Raw genomic sequence first — 21433 nt, forward strand, 5'->3', positions numbered from 1 at the left:
ATTTTATTTATCAACGAAACCAGCAAGATTGTTAGTAGTGTTTGGCCACACGAGGTCCTATTCAGCCACTTTTGAAGTCGAAATTGGCTATGAGTAACTCTGGCTACCTGGCTGCCCTGTTTACAACTTCCGTACCAGGGTTGCCAGTTTGGCATTTTAAATGCCAGATTCCAAAAATCTGGCATTTTTGAAAACCGTTTGGCATTAGAAAAATCATTTGGCATTTGGCATTTTCATTTGGCATTTTCTTTTCTTGTATATTATACTTCAAATGACACCTTTCTAAACGCGTAAAAACAAATCTCTTCACATCGGAAAACTTTGCTATTAAAACTCACACCCTGAACTAGCCCTGCCTCCCTCAGATATTCACTCAAATTCAGCCCTCGACAAGTATCCTCGTAAGTTTTCTGGGAATCTCCTGCAAAACTCGTGTATATTTGCGTCATGGTCGCCTGTTAACTTTTAACTCTGTTCGTTAGGGTGGTCTGATTTTACAGCATCCAATGATTTCACTCCTTTACGTATTTACCTTTCATGTTAATGTATTTCTTTTCATTCTTAAAATCCAACCGTGGTGTAGTGGTTTAGCACTCCACTTAGTAGTCAGTAAGTAAAAAATTACCCCAACAGGAAATTTAGTATAATTCAAAAAAAAAAAAAGAAAAAAAAAGAAGATAAAACACGAAGCCACCAGGATATGATAGTAAATTGTCTATCAAAAGTGAGTAGTTTTCTTAGTGGGGGTGGGAGTCAACAGACTTTGGCATTTTTTTGAGTGTTTTGGCATTTTTTGAGTCTTCCCCTGGCATTTTGTTGAAAAATAATCTGGCAACCCTGTTCCGTACACAACTTTGCTTACTACCTAAGCTTACTACTGACAACTGACACATACCATTTAACCAAAGTATTGTTTGGATTCTTCTTGGATTGGCCCAATAACACTAATCGTCTATCTAGATTTACAGTAGTGTCATGATTTTGCATTTACTTGGCAGAGCTGGTGTCGTAATCAAGTAGGTAATTCCACAAATCATCACATGGGGGGAGTGTATTGAGTTTGAGTTGTCCACTCATCATAAAATCAAATTCAAACAATGTTTGTTGCATTGTTGACACTCTGAAACTGAAACAATTATTTTTTTTTACAGTGCTTGTGTTCTCAGAATCCGGATGGTTAAAGTTAAGGATCTATATGCACATATATGGTATTTTTCCAGGTCTGATAACCCGACGCAATTATGGGCTTGATTTAACATTGTTGTAATGAAATGGCAATGGGCGGGCGATATTTTGCGTTGGTTCGAGTTCTCGGCTGTTGTTATTTGGTAGACATATTCGCAGACTTACCGTCAATAACAAAAGGACAGGCTCTTTTATTATAAAAAGACAGACGGACACGGAAGAAGCATTTTTATGCAAAAGTAAGTCCAAAGCAATCGTGAAAATAAACGAAGTGGTTATCCAGAGTCGACTCTGGATAACTGTAGGCAGTTATTCAGAGTCGACTCTGGATAACTGTAGATGGTTATTCAGAGTCGACCCGTGATAACCATGTGTACAGATATTTAGAGCCGAGTAGCCTATCGAATTATCGAGTTGAGTTCTTGCGAGATGAGTTTCTTTCAATTTACTACGGTTATTTTGTGACTTTGGCAATTTTAGTGCCAAATTCTTAAAACTTGGCGATTTTTCAACTTCAGTCGCTTATATTATAAATAAGAATCTTTAATCAATTGCAAAACATATTCCATCAACAAAGCAAATTTAAATTAGCTCATAAACAATCATTTCTTAAATCGATCAGCCTAACTTATTATCTCTCTATTACCAAATTTATATCTATAAACATAATATGAAGATAGAAGGGTGGCTGAGAGAGAGAGAGAGAGAGAGAGAGAGAGAGAGAGAGAGAGAGAGAGAGAGAATTAATGAATTGATTTTTTTTTTAATTGTTTTATAATTAGACACAAGTTGTAATGAATTCTATTAACAAATTCAGAACAATCAAACAAAAACAAAACAAAACTTTAAAAGGAAGAAGAAACAAAAAGACACGCTTATAAACCTTATAAAATCGTCAAATGAATGTATTATCATGTTACAGCTAAAAAGTACACAGATATTTACACCCATTTGCTCCATCCCCTTCCCTTTCGATCATCTTCTCATTCAGGGCCACCATGTGTCTTGTGCTGCCTTTGACATTTGGCGCCAGCGTGTCTAGACTAACGTCATAAATGAAGGAGTGTCACCAAAATTCATGCAACTGAGCAGAGGTGTCAAAAAATGATAGAAGGCATATTATTGTTTTTTTTCCCCTGATCTACCACTGAGCAGAAAATGTTTGACATGACAAAAAACAACGGAACATTTATGAACAAATCCTAAAATCCCAGAAATCCGCGGAATATTATCATCACTGGTCCCCACTATATTTTTAAAAATATTTATTTTTATTTTTTTTTTCAAAATCTCGACAATTTGCAAAAAATTGCAAATTTTGCGGCCGCAATGCAAATCACCGATGAAAAAAACTGCCATGACAGAAGAGACAAGAAAATACCAAAAAGTAAAACGATTTTTTTCCCCGTAGGGTTAAACAGAGATGGGAAAGAAGAAAAAAAACCCAGAAAAACCGTGTGGTTGGTAACTGGAAGTTCATCACTCATAGCTGTCTACAGTTATTCAGAGTGGACTCCCCGACTCTGAATAACTGTAGACAGTTATTCAGAGTCGACTCTGAATAACCGCAGCCAAAATAAAAGCCAAATAGTAATAGGATCTGAAAAGATGCCAGTGGTAATTTGTGTCCCAAATCAGTTAATATCAAGTGATATTTTACACAACATGAAAGTAAATAGTGCTCAAATCCCAAATCCAGCAAATGGCATCAAATCAATGAAATGTTTCAAAATTTTAAGACCAAAGGCTAGAGCTCAGGAGGTCGCTGGTTCAGATAAGTGTAAGTAAGTTCCAAAATTAAAAAAAAAATATTAAGAATATAAATAAAATAAATAAAAAATAAAAAAAATTAATAAAATTTAAAAAGCATTAAAAAAACATAGAACTAAAATAAATAAATAAAAATAGATAAATTAAATAATAAAATCCTTCAAACCAGCCATGAGTGACGTCCAAGTAATCAGGGGAGATGACTGATTACCTACGATGGTAATACTCTTATCGAGTTCATTATTATTAGCTCCAATGACCAATTTCTTTAATTGTCCGCATCACCTAAATGCCCGTTTATCTTAGAATTACTTGATTTTACCATATGTGTGGCTGGCTGAGAAAAGCCGGAAAGATGCACAAATTTCATATATTGAGTTATTTATACAGTGGTGTAGACAAAACCTCTATGATCTTTTTTCTGAATAAAATTTGTTGCTATGGGAAACACTTTATCTTCGATTTTGGCTCATATCTTGAATCATGGCTTGCCGAATCTTCCCGGGTTTTCTCAGCCAGCCTCACATATAAGCTATATTCTATAACGGTCTGTTTGGTAGAAGCTTTCACCTTTAAATCCTCTTTATTTTAACAGGTAGCGGTGTAGGTGCACAATTGTTGCCAGCCATGTCAACTGATAATATGACTATGAGTCCCAACAGGACCACGTCCTATGCTCCAATTCCTTTTGTCAAGATAGAGACACCGGAATGCCAGTGGATTCTTTATGCTGAAATCAATCACTCCCGGTAGGTTTTCAAAAATTGTTCATTAATCGTTTCTACAAAGTTTTCTTTTGTTTGTCTCATGGTTGATCCCCGCATATATCCAAGCCTTTATCAATTCAAGTCCAGTGTTGTGTGGCTATGTGGTCTTGTGGTATGACACTCGCTTTCGGATCCAAAGGTCCTGGGTTCGAGCCTCACTCTGCGCATAGTTGAGTCTTTGGAAAAGGCTCTTTACTCACATTCTCTCACACTGTACTCAGGTGTAAAATGAGTACCTGGCCGTTAACAGCATTGTCTATGTCAGAAAAAAAATTTGTAATATCGCCTAACAGGCGTCATGTCTGGTTATTTGTGTTACGTGTTGCTGTTGGACAGGGACCCCCTTGTAAAGCGCTTTGAGCATGTTTAGTGGATATTGCGCTATATAAAAGCTCAAGTTTGTTTGGTTTGGATTTTTTTACAATGGGTTTAAGTGTGTATAATATAATACAGTCACATTCCTCCAATCCAAACACCTCTGTTCGCAGCATTTTGTCCGGATGGTGGAATCAATCTCTTGCTATACATAATTTTTTTTTTTTTTTTAGCTTAGCTAGCTCTACTAGTCAATGTTGAATTTTTATGTCAATATCCGAATTTATAAATACCATTTGAATCATTTGAATTTGAGAAAGAATTGCAAGTTGCTCATATATCAATCTGTGAAAAATAGTTTTATAATTTTTAGATTTACCAGTAATTCTGTGCTCGATGATAAAAATTTAACATTGGCTGTAAGGAACAATGTTGATCCCCAACCCTATTTTAAAAAGAAAAAATAGATTAATCTTAGAAAAATGTAAGTAAGGATGGGGTAAAAAGCAGACCTGCAGACTTTCCTGGATTGCCTGAGATATTCCTGGATTCACTCCCCTGTTCCCACCTTCCTGGTTTGATCAAATTTTGCAATCGTGGATTTTGCTGATTTTTTTTTTTTTTTTCCATCAATAGTGTAAATAGTTTTTGTTAGGGTTGAGTTAGTTAATGTCTATTTTAATTCTTAATTTATTCATTTTCAGAATTCGAGTATGGGATCTGGCCATTTTTCTACCAAACATTTTATTTCTGCTGTATTTATTGGTGAAATTCCGCAGTGCCATTGCCAAGCTTCAGGCTTCTAATAGTCCCATCTTTGCCACTTTCTATGTCTTGGTGAGTTTTAAAATGGTTCACTCTAGTAGAGTCCAGTTTAAGAAATTGAGCTTTTATATAGCGCAATATCCACTAATCATGCTCAAAGCGCTTTACAAGGGGACCCTGGCCAACAGTAACATTTAACATGAAAGACGGGACATGGCGCCTGTTAGACGATATTACAATATTTTCGCACATAGATGGCGTGGTTACATTTTACACCTGAGTATGGTGAGAGAATGTGAGTAAAGAGCCTGTTCCAAGGACTCAACTATGCGCCGAGCGAGGTTCAAACCCAGGACCTTCAGATCCGAAAGCAAGTGTCACACCACTAGATCACATAACCGGACGTGGTTGATCACTTCTAAATTAAAACAAAGCAAAGTAAGAAAAAGAGATATTATGTAGGGCAATATTTGCTAAGCATGCTCAAAGTGCTATACAAGAGGTCCCAAACCAAAACCAATGCTTAATAATATATGTTTGATGAGACACTAGGCCACTTAGAAGATGCTATTGCAATAATTTTGACAATGAGACAATGCTGTTACAGGCCAGGTACTCATTTTATCCCTGAGTTCAATGAGAATATGTGAGTAAAGTGCCTTTTCCATGGACTTAACAATGATTTCATATGACAACTTAGGACTTCTTTTAAACATCTCCAAGCTGTTATTGTTCCGGATAAAGATCTGAACAAGAGTGTATGAAAGGTGTCAGACAAAGCAAGAAAGAAAAATACAAGAAAAAAACCCATCCCAAAAAATCAGTCTACCTTCGACTGGGGATCGAACCCCAGACGTTCTGATTATGGGTAGTCTTGCCCAAGGAAAAATACGAAAGTGCCTGAGGCAGGACTCGAACCCGGGACCTTCCGGATCACAGTTCAATGCCTTAACCACTCTGCCACTTCACCCAGTTGGGGTTAACGCATTAAAGATGGGGCTTATTGGTGACAATTGTTCAAAATGTTCCTGCTTTTTCACTTTTTGTCACCGTCCACACTGATTTTTGTTCATTACTTTTTTCGTTTCATATGCAGGTTTTTTCAGTGGCTTGTATCAGTGTTTTGAGATGTGTGGTCTCTATGACTGTGGATGCCACGGTAGAGGCAGGGGATGTTGCTGATAAGGTAACAGTTTTCTCTCTCTCTCTCTCTCTCTCTCTCTCTCTCTCTCTCTCTCTCTCTCTCTCTCTCTCTCTCTCTCTCTCTCTCTCTCTCTCTCTCTCTCTCTCTCTCTCTCTCTCTCTCTCTCTCTATAATTACCAACAAAGGTAAAAGTAAAAGTGCCATACATTGTTCAGACTTGCTAAGGAACATTGTTATGCTTTGTAGAACTCATGTGGACTCTGTTTTTTGGGGGTTTTTTTTCTCATTTTTTGGGGTTTTCTTTTGTATTTTAGTAGGGGGGGGGGAGTTATTAGGCCCTTATTACTCCATGTTACAACCAGACCTACCAACCCTCCCAATTTTATCTAGAAATTCCTGATAATCTAGTTTTTCTCATTCATGATTTATTATATTAATTACGAAGAAATAAAAAGCATCTTCATAATCATCTTCATCACCACCATCATCATTATCATCACCATCACAAGTCACACATTGGCTCAAAATTTTCCCGAATTTGCTCTCCGAAAAGTTAGCAAGTCTGGTACACATATCTTTTATTCCAAAAGGCTGTTTTGTCATTGACACTATGTGAGGCTGGCTGAGAAAACCTGGGAAGATGCGGCAAGTGTCGATTCGAGATATGAGCCAAAATCGAAGATAAAGTTTTTACCATAGCAATAAATTTTATTCAAAAAAATAGTCATAACTTGGGTTCTAATAGACATAGAAAGAAAATTTAAAGTGGTAAAGATCGGAAAGATGTGGTCTACACCACTGCATATATAAGTCAATTTATGAAATTTGCGCATCTTTCCGGGTTTTCTCAGCCAGCCACACATATTATAATGAAGACTGAATGAAGGAAGGGATGGGGGGCAACCAGCCTTCTCAGGTGACACTATTTTGAATTTTAAATCGGTTTATGTGGACGCAATGCGAAGGATTATGATAAAGATGTGTAAAAGTGTGTATGAATCAGATCCAGACAAAGTAAGAGACAAAAATACATGGAAAAAAAAAAGACATTCCCCCCCCCCCCCCCAAAAAAAAAAATAAAATTAAACACCTGTCTCAACTAGGGATCGAACCTAAGATCTCGGACTTGTGGCTCTGTATCATACACACTTTTTCAGATCTTTATCTTACAATAGACCAGTGCATGCTCCTTACACTGTCACAGAGTATTATTACTAGAAACAGACCGACACACTCGAAGTAACACACACATTCACGGGAAGAGTCCATTAAGAAAGCGCAGCCATATTCATTCATTCATTCATTATGAGAAAACTCTTTAATTCATATCTATAATTTTTGATTTGTCTTTTCTTTTTAAAAATATTTAAAAATCAGATCTTATGGCTGCTGTTGAGATTTTTTCTTCTTGCAACAGAGCTTTCAGTTGTCATATTTGGATTAGCTTTCGGTAAGTCTGATTAAATCTTTTATTTTTTCTTTTGTCATTGAGCTCTCATAAATAACGGTGGCTACTATTTATAATGAGATTTTACATGCAGTGTTGCTTAAAAGTAGTCCTTCAGAGCCATTCGGCCCATGGAGTCGGATTTTTCCCGGTTTCTATAGCATGAAACGGACAATAGCAATTGCTTGCTATCCTTTGGATAGGATGCTAGTCTATCGCTAGTCCTTCAGAGCCATTCGGCCCATGGAGTCGGATTTATCCCGGTTTCTATAGCGTGAAACGGACAATAGCAATTCCTTGCTATCCTTTGGATAGGATGCTAGTCTATCGCTAGTCCTTCAGAGCCATTCGGCCCATGGAGTCGGATTTATCCCGGTTTCTATAGCGTGAAACGGACAATAGCAATTGCTTGCTATCCTTTGGATAGGATGCTAGTCTATCGCTAATCCTTCAGAGCCATTTGGCCCATGGAGTCGGGATTTATCCCGGTTTCTATAGCGTGAAACGGACAATAGCAATTGCTTGCTATCCTTTGGATAGGATGCTAGTCTATCGCTAATCCTTCAGAGCCATTCGGCCCATGGAGTCGGATTTATCCCGGTTTCTATAGCGTGAAACGGACAATAGCAATTGCTTGCTATCCTTTGGATAGGATGCTAGTCTATCGCAAAGTACTTTCCACCAAACCTAACAGTCTCAATTTCCCATTAACTGCTGGGTTAACAGGCAACCGGGATCGATCTCAGTCCCTTTGCGTGTGAAGCGATTGCTCTACCAACTGAACTATCGGGACCCCCCCCCCCCCCCCATAGTATTTTTTCAGCAGATCTATGGAAATTTGCGTTTTGTGGTCAAGGGAGGGATTCCCTCCTTTTAGAATTCTGTCTATTTTATAAGCTATCAACTATAATCAACTTAGCATAAAGAATAAAAGGGGGTTAGACATTTACTGGAGTTGTTCTTTGTTTTTTTTTTATTATCGCTCTATCTCTCCTAGTTATGGTCAATAATGTGGCAAAAACATTGTTATATATCTTATTTTATAGGAAAACGTGTGGCTTACTTTCACTACGATTACTGAGCCATTGGGTTTTCACTACGGTAATTATCCTGATAAAATGTTGGAATGGGAGAGACGTGACTATACTTACCACAATAATCTTTGTTACCGAAACCTAGTGGTTAGGCAGCTAAAAATACAACCCAAGAATCTCTCAAAATTTCAAACCAAAATACTCTGAATTTAAAAAAAAATGTTTTATAGAGTTGTTTTCTTTGCATTGTGTGAGGTCTTCAAATGTACAGTATTGGTCCATTATTATCTTCCACAGGTCACCTGGACAGCCGTACCAGCATTCAGCGTGTTTTGATTGTCACATTCTTAATCGCATTGATTTATTCCGTGACTCAGGTGACCGATTTCATCACTTTTTTACATTTCACATTGCATTATTTTCATTATTTTGATAAGGGCATTGCAGACTTGCCTACTATTACAATAAATTTGTAGAATTACGAAATTTTTGCTCCAATTTCATAACTTCATGAGCATCTCTAAGTCATTAAAACTTATTGAAAATGAAAGTTGATGCCTGACTACATACTTTTTCAGATTTTGGAGTGTTATTTAAACCTTGTGATGGTAAATTATTGATTTTTAAAGTTAACTTTGCGACTACGTTTTTCATCTCCTCTAAATTGCGAATTTTTACATTTTCAGGTTGGCAGGTCTGACATTGTATTATTCATTGAGGTTTTTATGGCATGTCTGGGAAGGTTTAAATAAAAAATACACTTTTCATTCTGGGAAGGTTTGCAGGTCTGTATTATTACCTGCATATACTGCCCCTGGACTCTGCAGAAGGGGGAAGGGCATACAGCGTCCCTTGTCCTCACCCAAATTGGGCGTTACTTATTTTATTTTTGAAAAATTGGTAGATATGTTAATGTGAATAAACAAATATGAATATAACAGCTTAATAAAAAAAAAGAACAAAAAAAATACCAAACACAGAACGTTTCAGGCTCAAAACCCTTCTTCAACCAACAACAAAAAAATCAATGGAATTATGAACACATTACGAAAAAAGCCAGATCACAGCAGAGTATTGTTTGGCATGGCCTTTCAGTGTAGAGAATTTCTGGTTATGAGCACGAAAAATTCCGTGTTTGGTGTTTCGTTCTCTTTTGAAGCTGTTAAATTCATTTTTTTGTTTTTTGTTTATTACTTTTTACAGTTCACAGCTTTTAGCAGCTTAACTCTCTCCTTACCGATCATTTTCAGTATTTTCCCAAAAGTGGCAGGCTTACCCAGCAGAAAATTGAATTTTTAAAACTCAAACAAGCACTCTACAAAACAACTTTATGTTCTTATTAATTAAACACAGATCATTGTGATGTGCAAAATAAATCTGAATAAGATAAAATGAATATTATGTTGTAAGAAATGTGACGATTTTGCTGTAGGTGGTAAGGAGAGGGTTAATATCACTTTGACTTCTATAACCGATTTGCATACGTTTTTTTTATCCAGGGGGTTTTGGAGTTGAGGTATGAGCATCCAGTGTTCACGGCAAAGTCAGACAGCAGCACACCAAATGGGACAATCAAGAATTTCAACCTGTTCGCTCATGGAGGCATGATCTTCCTCTTCACTTCTTCTTTCCTGAATTTTGCGGTATGTTTAAAGAATTTCAACTGGGTGGGGTTCCTGACCTCCCATAGTGGGCAGGAGGCACTTACTGTGTCTTCTATCCCCCTATCTAGACAGGCTTTCTGTCTTTGTCCTGGCCCTGCCGGATATCCTGACTGGGAGGGAAAAAGTCAAATGTATAGTTAGTTTTGGGAGATGATTTTTTGTCTTGTAAATCATCTCTCTGTTACGCATTGTATTAATTTTTTGTGTTATATATATGATAATTTGTAAACATTTGAGTATATTCGTCTTACCTGTACTTGTGTCTGGATGAGACTTTTTGGTGATCTCAAACTAAGTACACTGAAAGTGTGCTCTTGGAATCTAAATCTGTTTTGCTATTTGAATCAATTCCCCTTTGTCTTACTTTTTCCTGGGTGCATTAATTGTTATTCTTGAACTTTTTATGATCCCATTTTCTAACTTTTTACTGGCACTGATATGACCTTAATGTAATGCAAGCACTGTAAAACCCTCAAAAACAAACAAATCAAAGAATTTCAATCTATTCGGCCTTGTAGGCACGATCTTGCTTTTCACTTCTTCCCTCCTGAATTTTGTGGTATGTGAAAGTACAGCGTTTTGATGTTATCTTTAATCTTACATCATAGTCATTGCTGCTATGTGTCTTCTAATATCGTGACTGCTTCATCGGCGCATAATTCTAGAAGCTCTGCCATATGGAATCTATGAAGAGAAGGGTTCATAGTTCTGTTGCAAAGGAAAGTGTAGATGTGGTCCTCAAAACCTAAGTATCATCATCATCATCACCAATCCTCCTCTTTGTTCAATGACACATAGGATGCCACCATTATCCGTGTCGAATGCTTGCCAATAGGATTCAGTAGTCTGATGTCACTTCCACCCAGCAACCAGCAGCTAGGTTCTAAACAAAGAAAATCTGTACTTTTTATTCTTCATGCTGGCTAGAACTTTTTCACATGTAATGTGATCAGAATGTATAAAAGTCAAAACATGATCAGATTTATAATGTTTTTCTCCTCTGGATACACTTTTATGTTCGTCGGAGAAGTATTTCATAAGGGCATCCGCCATTGTTCCGATAGTTTAGAACCAGTTACTAAGTTATTATGCGTCATTACGAGGGAAGTGACGTCACGCCTGTTGAAGCCAATTGAGCTCGTGTCCTGAGTTATGTTGATCAATAATTCAAGGTGGGCATGATTCAAAAGAATTTCTAGCTTTTAGTAGCAAATTCATAGGTCTGCTATAGAATAGAATACAAAATTACTCTATTAGTCCTCAAATGCCTTAACAACTTGCCCCCTCTTAATCTTTCTGAACTTTAAGCCTCGAACCAGAAGCCTTTGGTCTTCATGTGACTCCTCTCTATTATCTGTACCCAAAGGCAAGCTTAAATCTTAATCGTTTGGTGATCACTTTTTTCAATATTATGGCCCTAAACTCGAGAATACCCTACCTCAACCCATTAGAGAAATCGAGAATATCTCAAACTGTAAATCTGCTTTAAGAACCCTTTTTTTTCAAAGTTTATTTTACACCATGCTGACTAATGTTTTGTGTACTATTATTTAAGCAATGTGTATTTTGTTTCCACGTTTTGTTTTGACCGTGTTTGTAATGTAATTCACTATCTGTCAATCGCTTTGAAATATTTGGTTCATGAAAAGTGCTTTACAAATAGTAGTCAGAAAATATAAGTAAATGTGTTCTTTTATCATTATAATTGTTAGTGGCGTCATTGTAAGCTCAGTTTTTAAATTTCTGAATAATTTATATTTTTTCTTTCATTATCTCAGTGTCTTAAAATCCTTTATTATTATTATTATTATTATTATTATTATTATTATTATTATTATTATTATTATTATTATTATTATTATTATTATTATTATTATTAATATTAATAATATGATTATTATTATTATTATTATAAATAATTATTTTTGTTTAAATTCAGGTTTATTCAGTCATTATTGTTTTGCCATTCACGAGACTTCGGGAAAGATTTCAGCTGCCAAGTAAGTATTTTTACTTTTAATTAATTTTTTATTTTTTTTGGTTTACCGTTCATCAGTTGCTTTATAAGTTAAGAATTTCATCAGTTAAAAATACCTAATCAGATCATTTCCCCTTTGTCTTACTTTTTCCTGGGTGCATAAATTGTATTCTTGTACTTTTTACAATCCCATTTTCTTCCTTTTTACTGGCACTGATATGACCTGAATGTAATGCAAGCACTGTAAAACCCTCAAATACAAACAAATCAAAGAATTTCAATCTCTTCACCCTTGTAGGCACGATCTTGCTCTTCACTTCTTCCCTCCTGAATTGTAGAATTTTGGCTCTCATAGAATTTTAACAAATCAATGAAAAGATTCACCTGATTCATCTGTTTAATAATAAGAAGAATTATACGAATTTAGTTTGTAAAGGATTATTAAAACATATTGATATATCTTATTATTGAATTGTGTTATGATATAAATTATTATACAAATAGTGCTCAACATGTCGAATTATTATAAAAATATTTACCATGATATTAGAGTCAGTCTTGAAACATTGATGTAGACTGACTCCAATATCGTGATAAATATTCTTATAATGATATATATGAGGCTGGCTGAGAAAACCCGGGAAGATGCGGCAAGCTTTGATTCGAGATATAAGCCAAAATCAAAGATAAAGTGTTTCCCATAGCAACAAATTTTATTCAGAAAAAAATAAATAACTTGGGTTCTAATAGACATAGACTGAAGATTTAAAGTGGTAAAAGATCAGAAAAATGTGGTCTAAACCACTGCATACATAACTCAATTTATGAAATTTGCGCATCTTTCCGGGTTTTCTCAGCCAGCCACACATATCTTATTACATATTTAGCAAATTGGATTTTTTGTAACACTATAAGGCTCCAAAACTAGTAGACCAATCGTCACCAAATTTTTCATTGTGTTTACAATTGACATGAACGTGTATTATGAGATTGATTATACATCGTGACAATTGTATCCAAAAAAAAATCAAATTTGTTTCGTGACATCCTATCGAAAACATACGCCATCATTTTTAGCATGTGGGTTGTTCGTGTCAACCTTCTGGTTAGCGATTATGACAATGAGGTAGGAGTACTTGCATTGAATAAATACGAGTTAATGGTTTCTCTGATTATTTTGCATACAATCAATTTCTTAAAATTAATTTGCACCATTTTCCATTCTTAACATTTGGAAAGAATTCTACGATAAGTGAGTGAAATATCAAAGATATCAAATGCAGAAAATATCTCTACATGGAGTTCTCTTACGAAGTCGAAAAATGTACTGGAAATTGACTTTGAATTTTATTCAACACTTGAATCATAAACTTTGAGTTGATCTGACTTATCATCGCGTTCATTGAACACACAGCTATGCTTGTGTATATATATATGTATATGTATATATATATATATATATATATATATATATATATATATATATATATATATATATATATATTATATATATATATATATATATATATATATATATACATATATATATATAATATTTCAGGTATAATTATAATCAACTTCTAGAATATTGTTTCGAGCATTTGCTCTCATCAGGAAGTGATCACTTCCTAATTATACTTGAAATATTTTATAAATAGCTCCTTTTATCAAAAAAGTTGAGCACTATTATTTCATGGTTTTCGTTTTTATAATATATTATATGTATATATATATATATATATTTTTTATTATTTTTTTTTAATGTATTTTTTTTTTTATTGCCTTCTAGGTCATGTGGCTCTATTTCAATTGATAATCTGTGTATTTATATTTTTCTCATTCTCTCTCCCTTTTCTCCCCTTATCCAGCCAAGCGTCTGTTCTACTACTATTGTTTGATGCTGGCCACCCTTAACCTGTCTCAGGCATTGGCATCACTGCTGCTGTATCTTGACTATCATGAAAGCTTGTGGTGAGAATTTTGCTGATGATAATAATAATGATAATAATAATAATAATAATAATAATAATAATAATAATAATAATAATAATGATAATTGAAATAATATATTGAACAACAAAATTCCATTTTACATGGCTGATGATGATGATAATAGTAATAGTAATAATAATAATGATAATAATAATAATATTAATATTACATCTTCACTGTCCTCAAAATAGTGGCAATTTGTCATTTGGTTACATGTGCTATTACAATATTATGAAGAACGTACATAACATTTTATATTTACATATATACACACACACATGCACATAAATAGCATCATAATCATCGTCACCAAGATCGTAATCATTATCATCATCACAACAACCTCTCTAATATTTCCATCAGCATTCATCTCTTTCACCCATATCACCATCCTCATCATGCTCCATATTATAGTATTATTGTCATGTAACAAATTCTAAGACTGTTGGGTTTTTTTTAATATGTTTTTTTTTGTTTTTTTTTTTGTTTTGTTTATTTTTTAATAAAAGGAATTTTAAATTTGATCTCATTAGTCCACAAAAGAGAGGGCATTATGCAGTCATATTTTTAAGTTGAAAATATAAAAAGGACCATCTGTCTTTGTTTTTTTTAAAGGAATTTAAATTTGACTTCATTAGTCATTGAGTTGAAAATATGAAAAAGACTTCGTTTTTGTTTGGGTTGTTTTTTTCAGTGGAATTGATGTCACCACCTATCTCTATTTCACCATTTTCCATCCTCTCGTCTACTGGGTCTTTTTGTGGAATTTCTTTGCGTAAGTATTTTACTATATTTTTTTAAATTAAAAAATGATGCCCTTCCGCCACGACATCATAAGATATCATCGCCTTGGCATTTCACGAAGGAATATAGATAATTCATCAAACAAGATGTCTGATGTCAACAGGAATGACCCATGTTGTCCAAAGTGAGCAAATTGGTGGTTAATTATCGTGCCCAAGGAAAAAAAATGAATGTGCCTGAAGTGGGGCTTGAACCCGGGACCTTCTGGGTCACAGTGCAATGCCTTAACCTCTCGGCCACTTCGCCCCCATTTTACTAATAAGGTGCTTAAAATTTTCTTAGTTTTGTTTGTGTCAAGAACAGGCTTTTAAGATCTTGTGTATGGATGCAGGGAATGATTCTGATGAAAAAGATTTAAATGCATCTCTTTTTTGACCCAGTTTTGATTTCACACAGTTTTCTCTTTGTATGCCAGAATAGGACTATTTGATTTTTTGAGAGCCATCTTACGCAGCCCAATTTCTTGATGTAAAAATTAACTCAAATAAATCAGAGCAATGAAATAAGTGCAGCACTGAAATCGGGAATTCGTCTCAATTCCCCTTTACCCTTTCCTTACCAACCATAGGAAAATCATCACATTTGCTACGATAAAACCAATAATTTCTCATTCTGATTTCAATTTTACATCACAAAATTTTAATAATTAACCTTGAAACTGTTTGTAGGGCTCCATTTGCTTAATAATGATATTATTTTTAGAATGTAATTGTTGCTTTCCTGTTTGAGTAAGCAAAATCTATTTTTGTGTTGGGGAAAAATTCTGAAATTGGCCGGTAAGGAAAGGGTTAAGTGAGGAGTGATAGCGATTTAGGTATCAGATTCATGGGTAACGACTTCACGTATTGAGTGTGTTATCAACAATGTGATGTGCTGGCTTTGTACCCTTATGCTAGCCACCAAACTGGAACCTTATTCCACCTCTGAATGAGACAGGACACACTATACACTACACCTCATTATAATGAGACCGTACCAAAACGACTCGTTGTTACCTCCATCACATTCTTCTTTATATTTTTTGTAGAATACACAATACGGAAATATCAAACAAATAGGCCTGGTCTCAACTTGTTTGAGATTTCTGTTGCACTGTATATATATTTGTGTCAATGTATGAAAGAATCAGTCGGAAGGTGAAAATTTTGGATTTGCATTTTTTTTCATTTTCTGAAAGAATATGCTCCCCAGAGCGTTTTAATCTTTATTTGAAGTAAATCGGGTGAATTTTCTTCAAATTTTGGTCAGATGTATGGGAAAGGTATCCAGCAACTTTTCTCAAAGTTCATACTTTTTCAACTTGATTAGCTGTAAAAGATATTTAGAAATGAAATTAAGCTTTGATATTTCCAAAAAGGGTTGATTTAATCATTTATGACAAGAACTCATTTTTGATTTTAACAATTGACCTTCTCACTAAACTTGGCAATATCTCAGTTCACCATCCGACTGATTATGTCATTCACTGTAGCTTTTATATTTATATATAATCATTTAAAAAATATTTTTTTTATCAATGACAGGAGTGTTTCTACAGGAGTTCACTTTTCCTACAAACAACAGGACGACTCTGTGGATGACGATCAACTCAGTCTCCCTTACAGTCACAGTGGAAGCATCAACAAAGACGACGACAACCAACCCATCTTCTCCTACGACAACACCCACTTTGATGTGCACGTTGCCCAAAGCGCTCATTCTACCACAATCACTTCTCCGCCGACCATGTCTATCAACAGTGAACCGAACACTATCAGTTAGCTGATTATAGAGGTGGAGATAGATGAGAAAGAGAGAGAGATAGATGAGAGAGAGTAGCATAGTGGTCAACTGTCCTGATAAAATCGGGATTATCCGACTTGGCAATATGGAGAAAATGAAAAAAAAAAAGAGCATTGGACTGTTTATAGGGGGTCCCGATAACTCAGTTGGTAGAGCACTTGCTTCACACGTGCAAAGGACTGAGATCGATCCCGGGTGCAGTCGAGATTTTTTTTCTGACCCCCATCCAGTAGTAAATGGGTAGCTGAGTTTGTTGGCTTTGGTGGAAAGTACTTTGCTATAGACTAGTGTCCTATCCAAAGGATAGCAAGCAATTGCTGTTGTCCATTTCGTGCTATAGAACAAGGGATAAACTCTGGCTCCATGGGCCCAATGGCTCTGAAGGACTTTTTATATGTATGGAAGTGACCCTTGCATGTCTCAGGATTATGCTTTGTTGGCTAGCAAGAACAGAAAAAAAACTCTAAATAGGATTCAATTGATGTCACATCCACCCAGCAACCAGCAGCTTTGTTCTAAACAAAGAAAATCGGTACTCTTTATTCTTCATGTCATGTGATCAGAATGTATAAAAAAAAAAATATGATCAGATTTATACTGTTTTTCTCCTCTGGATACACTTTTATGCTCATCGGAGAAGTATTTCAAAAGAGCGGTGATGGAGATAATGGTGTTTGCCATGCATTCCGATAATTTAGAACCAGTTACTATGCGTCATTAAGAGGGAAGTGACGTCACGACTGTTGAACCCTATTAAGTTTATATTATATAACAGTCCAAACATACTGCTGTTTTGGATCATGACAGTATTCTGTGTCAGGGTGTCCCGGTATAATATCTCTTTGAAAAGTTGGCCATTATGAGAGAGAGAGAGAGAGAGATTGGTATGTTGGTTAATTATAAAGCAATGTTTTATGCTAGATCATATTTATAGGTGTACAAATGTAAACTCAGTATTATTGTAGTGTCTTTGCACAGTGAATCCTATTCTAGAATAAATAATGTCCTGTCATGTCTTCGCTGCTTGTCAATTATGACAAGACAAATTATTGTGAGGTAGAGTTTTTTGACCCCCGTGGTGGCCGGACAGATCATGCTTGCTTTGTCTTAAGGATCTAAAAGAGTGTTATGAAACGGTGCTTGACAAAGCAAGAAAGAAAAGTACATCCCAAAAGATCATGCTTCTTTCAAAGTAATGGTAGCATGTCTGACTGGTCATCAGAAAGTCTGAGGTTCGATCCCTATGACTTTTTGGGATAGTTTTTTTTTTTTTTTTTCTTGCTTTGTCTGGCACTGTTTCATACACTTTTTCAGATCTTTATCTGACACCAGTGCCTGCTCCCTAATTTGTCTCCTTGCGTTGTCTTCAATCCCCCTGAATCCACTTTCCCTTTCCATGTTGCTCCCATCTTCCTTCTGGATTCACATTGCTCGAATTTTTTTCCTGATCCTAGCAGGGGTCCTTAGCCTAGAGGGAGGCAGTTGAATGTGTACTGAATAGTTGAGGGGTTTTTTGTTTGTTTTTTTTGGGGTTTTTTTTCCTTTGAGAGATAGATGTTTTCTCCTTGTAAATCATCTCTTTGTAATGATATAACATATTTTTGTTATAAATATACACTATATTGTCCATTGTGAACCTTTGAGTGTATCCTTCATAGTGAGATTCTTTGCTTTTGCCTGGATGGGACTTTTAGATAATGTCAAAACAGGCACATTGATGGATTGCTGAAGGAATCTTCCGTTCCCTGTATGAAGTTCTCCCCTTTGTCTGACGTTTTCTTTGGTGCTTTTCACTCCAGATCTGCAACTTTTCTTATATCATCTCTCCTTTTTACTGGTGATGAAATGACCTAAAAGTGTTGCAAGCGCTGTAAAAGCCCTGAAAAACAAAAATAACGTAAACGACTTATTGAATAAATTTATCAATACGTTTTGGTGGTTTTACACCGAGAATTGATTATGTCATTTTAGACCTATCGCGAAATTTTATTGTTCTGTTTCTTCTTAGCCAAAAATGAATGAAACAGGGTGACAGTGACCATCTCACTTGTAGTGCATTGTGGAACAAAACTATCAGGGTCACTTGCTTTCTAGATGGACAGAGTATTTTTGTTCACGAAGGGCGGGAGAAAATCCAGGGTTTGGGAATGGAGTATGGCTGCTGTTATCATACATTTTTTAAATTTATTTATTTATTTATTATTTTTTAAAAATGTGAGGTAATTTTTTTCCCCCCTCTTGCAAATCGTCTCTCAGTTATATGTCTTATATCAATGTATGATCTGTATTATGAATGAATCAGATCTTGTATTATATATATTAAATATTTTATATATATATATATATATAATGCACTGTTAGATTTAGTTAGTAATAATACAAATAAATAGTGTCATTTTTGGCAAAGATCCAGGTGAGGCAATGATTTTTGTCTCAACTCAATACAGATGTACTTTTCTTCTATTTTCTTCTTCTTTTCCTCTCTTTTATTTAACCCTGTTGTCTTAATGTTCCTGGCGCATAAACGATCCGTGCGTGTTTGAAGCTATAAACAAGGTTGCCAATTCTCCGTATATTTACGGAATTCAGTACGTTATAAACCCTCAGTATAATTTCCAATCACCAGTCAAATAGGGAAAAAAGTATGCACATAAAAATGTCTTTTTACTGGAGTTTAGCACTCAGACAGGGGTTGGTCTATGTGTTTGTGTAAAAGTTCAATAAATTTTTGCCTCCTAAATTGGCAATCCTGTACATTGTGTGTATTTTATGCCGTAATGTTGGACAATATATTCCGTCTTAGATTTGGTGATTGATCATGTATCTATTGTCAAGGAGTGCCATAGAGGTCTGTTTTGTTTGTATTACATCATCGAAAGTTTGGTCTTGTGAAATCCATTAATAAAATTGTAAATATATTGAGCTTTTATGTAGCGCAATATCCACTAAATGTACTCAAAGCGATTTACAAGGGGTCCCTGGCCAACAGCAACATTTAACATTTAGGACGGGACATTATGGTGATATTACAATTTTTTCGGACAGAGACAACGCTGTGTTAATGGCCAGGTACTCATTTTACACCCAAGTTTGTTGAGAGAATGTGAGTAAAGAGCCTTCTCCAAGGACTCAACTATGCTCCGAGAGAGGCTCGAACCCAGGACCTTCCGATCCAAATGCGAGTGTCATACCACAAGACCACATAGCCACACAGATTTAGAATGTTCAGCCTGTGCCCTAAGAATGCAAGAGAGATGAATTTGGCTTTGTCCTCTATTTTCCAACCTTTAGAGATGCTATGTCTGCGTGTTGATACCCAGTATATCCCTGTTGCTGTTTGAGACCAAAGCCGAGTGGGCCGAATATTTTCCAACTAGCAGGGTTCGTATAAGGGCGGCGGTGATTCAATGTATGGTCTGGTGGACTATATGGAAAAACTGGGATAATAAGGGTGTGGGTAGTGGGAGCCAATAGCTGCTGATGCCAAGCTGCTGGTGATAGATTGTCTATTTTGGATTGTTTTATTATTCAACTTTGTCATTAACTGTTTAACAGCCATACTCTGGAAAAACATGTATATAAAAAATTTGGCCATAAAACTCGTCCTTCAAATATCTATCGATTTAAATGATCAAGATGAGGGTCATTTAAATCGATCGATATTTGAAGGATGAGTTTTCTGCCAAATTTTTACATACATGTTTTTTCCAGAGTATGACGGTTAATTGGTTAAATGAAGCTTTTATATTTACAAAAGATTTATTACTATTACCGATGCAATATATTCAGAAATATAAATAGAATGAAAAGTACTGTCTCATATTCTATTCCAGTCAGTCTTCATGTAAATTTGAGTGTAATCATCACGTAACAATAAAATAAATGAAATAAGTCTTAACATGAGTAATCCAATTGCCTATCTTTGTCCTATTGTGGCAATGAGGTCATTTGCCGTGTCTTCTGTATTCCCCTATTTGTTTTCTTAATTCTTTTTGTATTTGTCTTGGAATGGGATGACTTGATTTTGTTCTTTCCCTTGCTGGAGTCCTTGACTGTGAGGGAAACGGTCAAATGTATGGTGTTTTGGGTGATGATATATTTTTTTGTCCTATAAATCTGTTATGCATTGTATTTTTGTTTTGTTTTACATATATAATGATTTGTAAACATTTCAGTGTGTTCCTCTTAGTAGGATCCTGTGCTGGTGTCTGGACTAAACTTTTAGGTGATCTCAAACTAAGTACACTGATAGAGTGCTCTTGGAATCTACATATGTTCCCTATTTGAACCAATTCCCCTTTGTCTTACTGGGTGGGGATCCTGACCTCCCATAGCGGGCAGGGAGGTACACACTGTGTCTTCTATCCCCTTATATCTGTTTTCCAACATGCTTTCTCTCTTTGTCTTGGAATGAGATTACTTAGTTTTTTTTCCTGGCCCTGGTCGGAGTCCTGGCTTGGAGGGAAACAGTCAAATGCATAGTTGTTGTTTTGGGAGATGATATTTTTTTCCTTGTAAATCATCTCTCTGTTATGTATTAGTATATTTGTTATTTTTTAATGTATAATGTAAGCATTTGAGTGTGTTCCTCTTTGTTGGATTTTGTTCTTGTGTCCGGATGAGACTTATAGGTGATCTCAAACTAAGTACATTGGTGGTATGCTCTTGGAATCTACATCTGATCCCTATTTGTTCCCAGTTCCCCTATGTCTTACTTTCTCTTGGATGCTTCAATTGTAATTCTAGAACTTTTTACTATCCCATTTTCTTCCTTTTTACTGGCACT

The 21433-nt window shown here is 35.4% G+C and overlaps 2 protein-coding genes across 3 annotated transcripts in view; one reads left to right on the forward strand and one right to left on the reverse strand.

Moving 5' to 3' along the window:
- The first annotated feature begins 844 nt into the window (after positions 1-844).
- On the forward strand, positions 845-20118 carry LOC144974751 (transmembrane protein adipocyte-associated 1 homolog). 2 transcript variants are annotated; one of them, XM_078917980.1, is made up of 11 exons: positions 845-1016; positions 3551-3704; positions 4742-4874; positions 5899-5988; positions 7324-7396; positions 8725-8804; positions 9927-10070; positions 12031-12091; positions 13938-14040; positions 14756-14836; positions 16389-20118. In XM_078917980.1, the coding sequence occupies exons 2-11, from the start codon at positions 3583-3585 to the stop codon at positions 16624-16626; spliced, it is 1125 nt and encodes a 374-aa protein (XP_078774106.1). In that variant the 5' UTR covers positions 845-1016; positions 3551-3582; the 3' UTR covers positions 16627-20118. The 2 variants fall into 2 exon arrangements, with proteins under 2 accessions (XP_078774106.1, XP_078774105.1); XM_078917979.1 differs by having other exon boundaries at positions 897-1020; positions 16389-17228.
- The window catches only part of LOC144974752 (uncharacterized), a 357750-nt gene continuing 355860 nt past the window's right edge, over positions 19544-21433 (reverse strand). The window contains exon 4 of the mRNA XM_078917981.1: positions 19544-20954. The gene's annotated coding sequence lies outside the window, so the exon portion shown is untranslated. The remainder of the gene's footprint in view (positions 20955-21433) is intronic.

Source organism: Berghia stephanieae, chromosome 6 (genome assembly GCF_034508935.2).
Source record: "Berghia stephanieae isolate SIO BIC M18660-M18661 chromosome 6, UCSD_Bste_1.3, whole genome shotgun sequence".
Classification (NCBI taxonomy): domain Eukaryota; kingdom Metazoa; phylum Mollusca; class Gastropoda; order Nudibranchia; family Aeolidiidae; genus Berghia; species Berghia stephanieae.

What these genes read in the sequence shown, in the direction of transcription:
- LOC144974751 (XM_078917980.1), top strand. Translation starts at nt 3,583, where the DNA reads ATGTCAACTGATAATATGACTATGAGTCCCAACAGGACCACGTCCTAT. An exon ending in CATATTTGGATTAGCTTTCG is followed by an intron (nt 7,397 to 8,724) that starts GTAAGTCTGATT and finishes TATCTTCCACAG; the next exon opens with GTCACCTGGACAGCCGTACC. An exon ending in GACTATCATGAAAGCTTGTG is followed by an intron (nt 14,041 to 14,755) that starts GTGAGAATTTTG and finishes TGTTTTTTTCAG; the next exon opens with TGGAATTGATGTCACCACCT.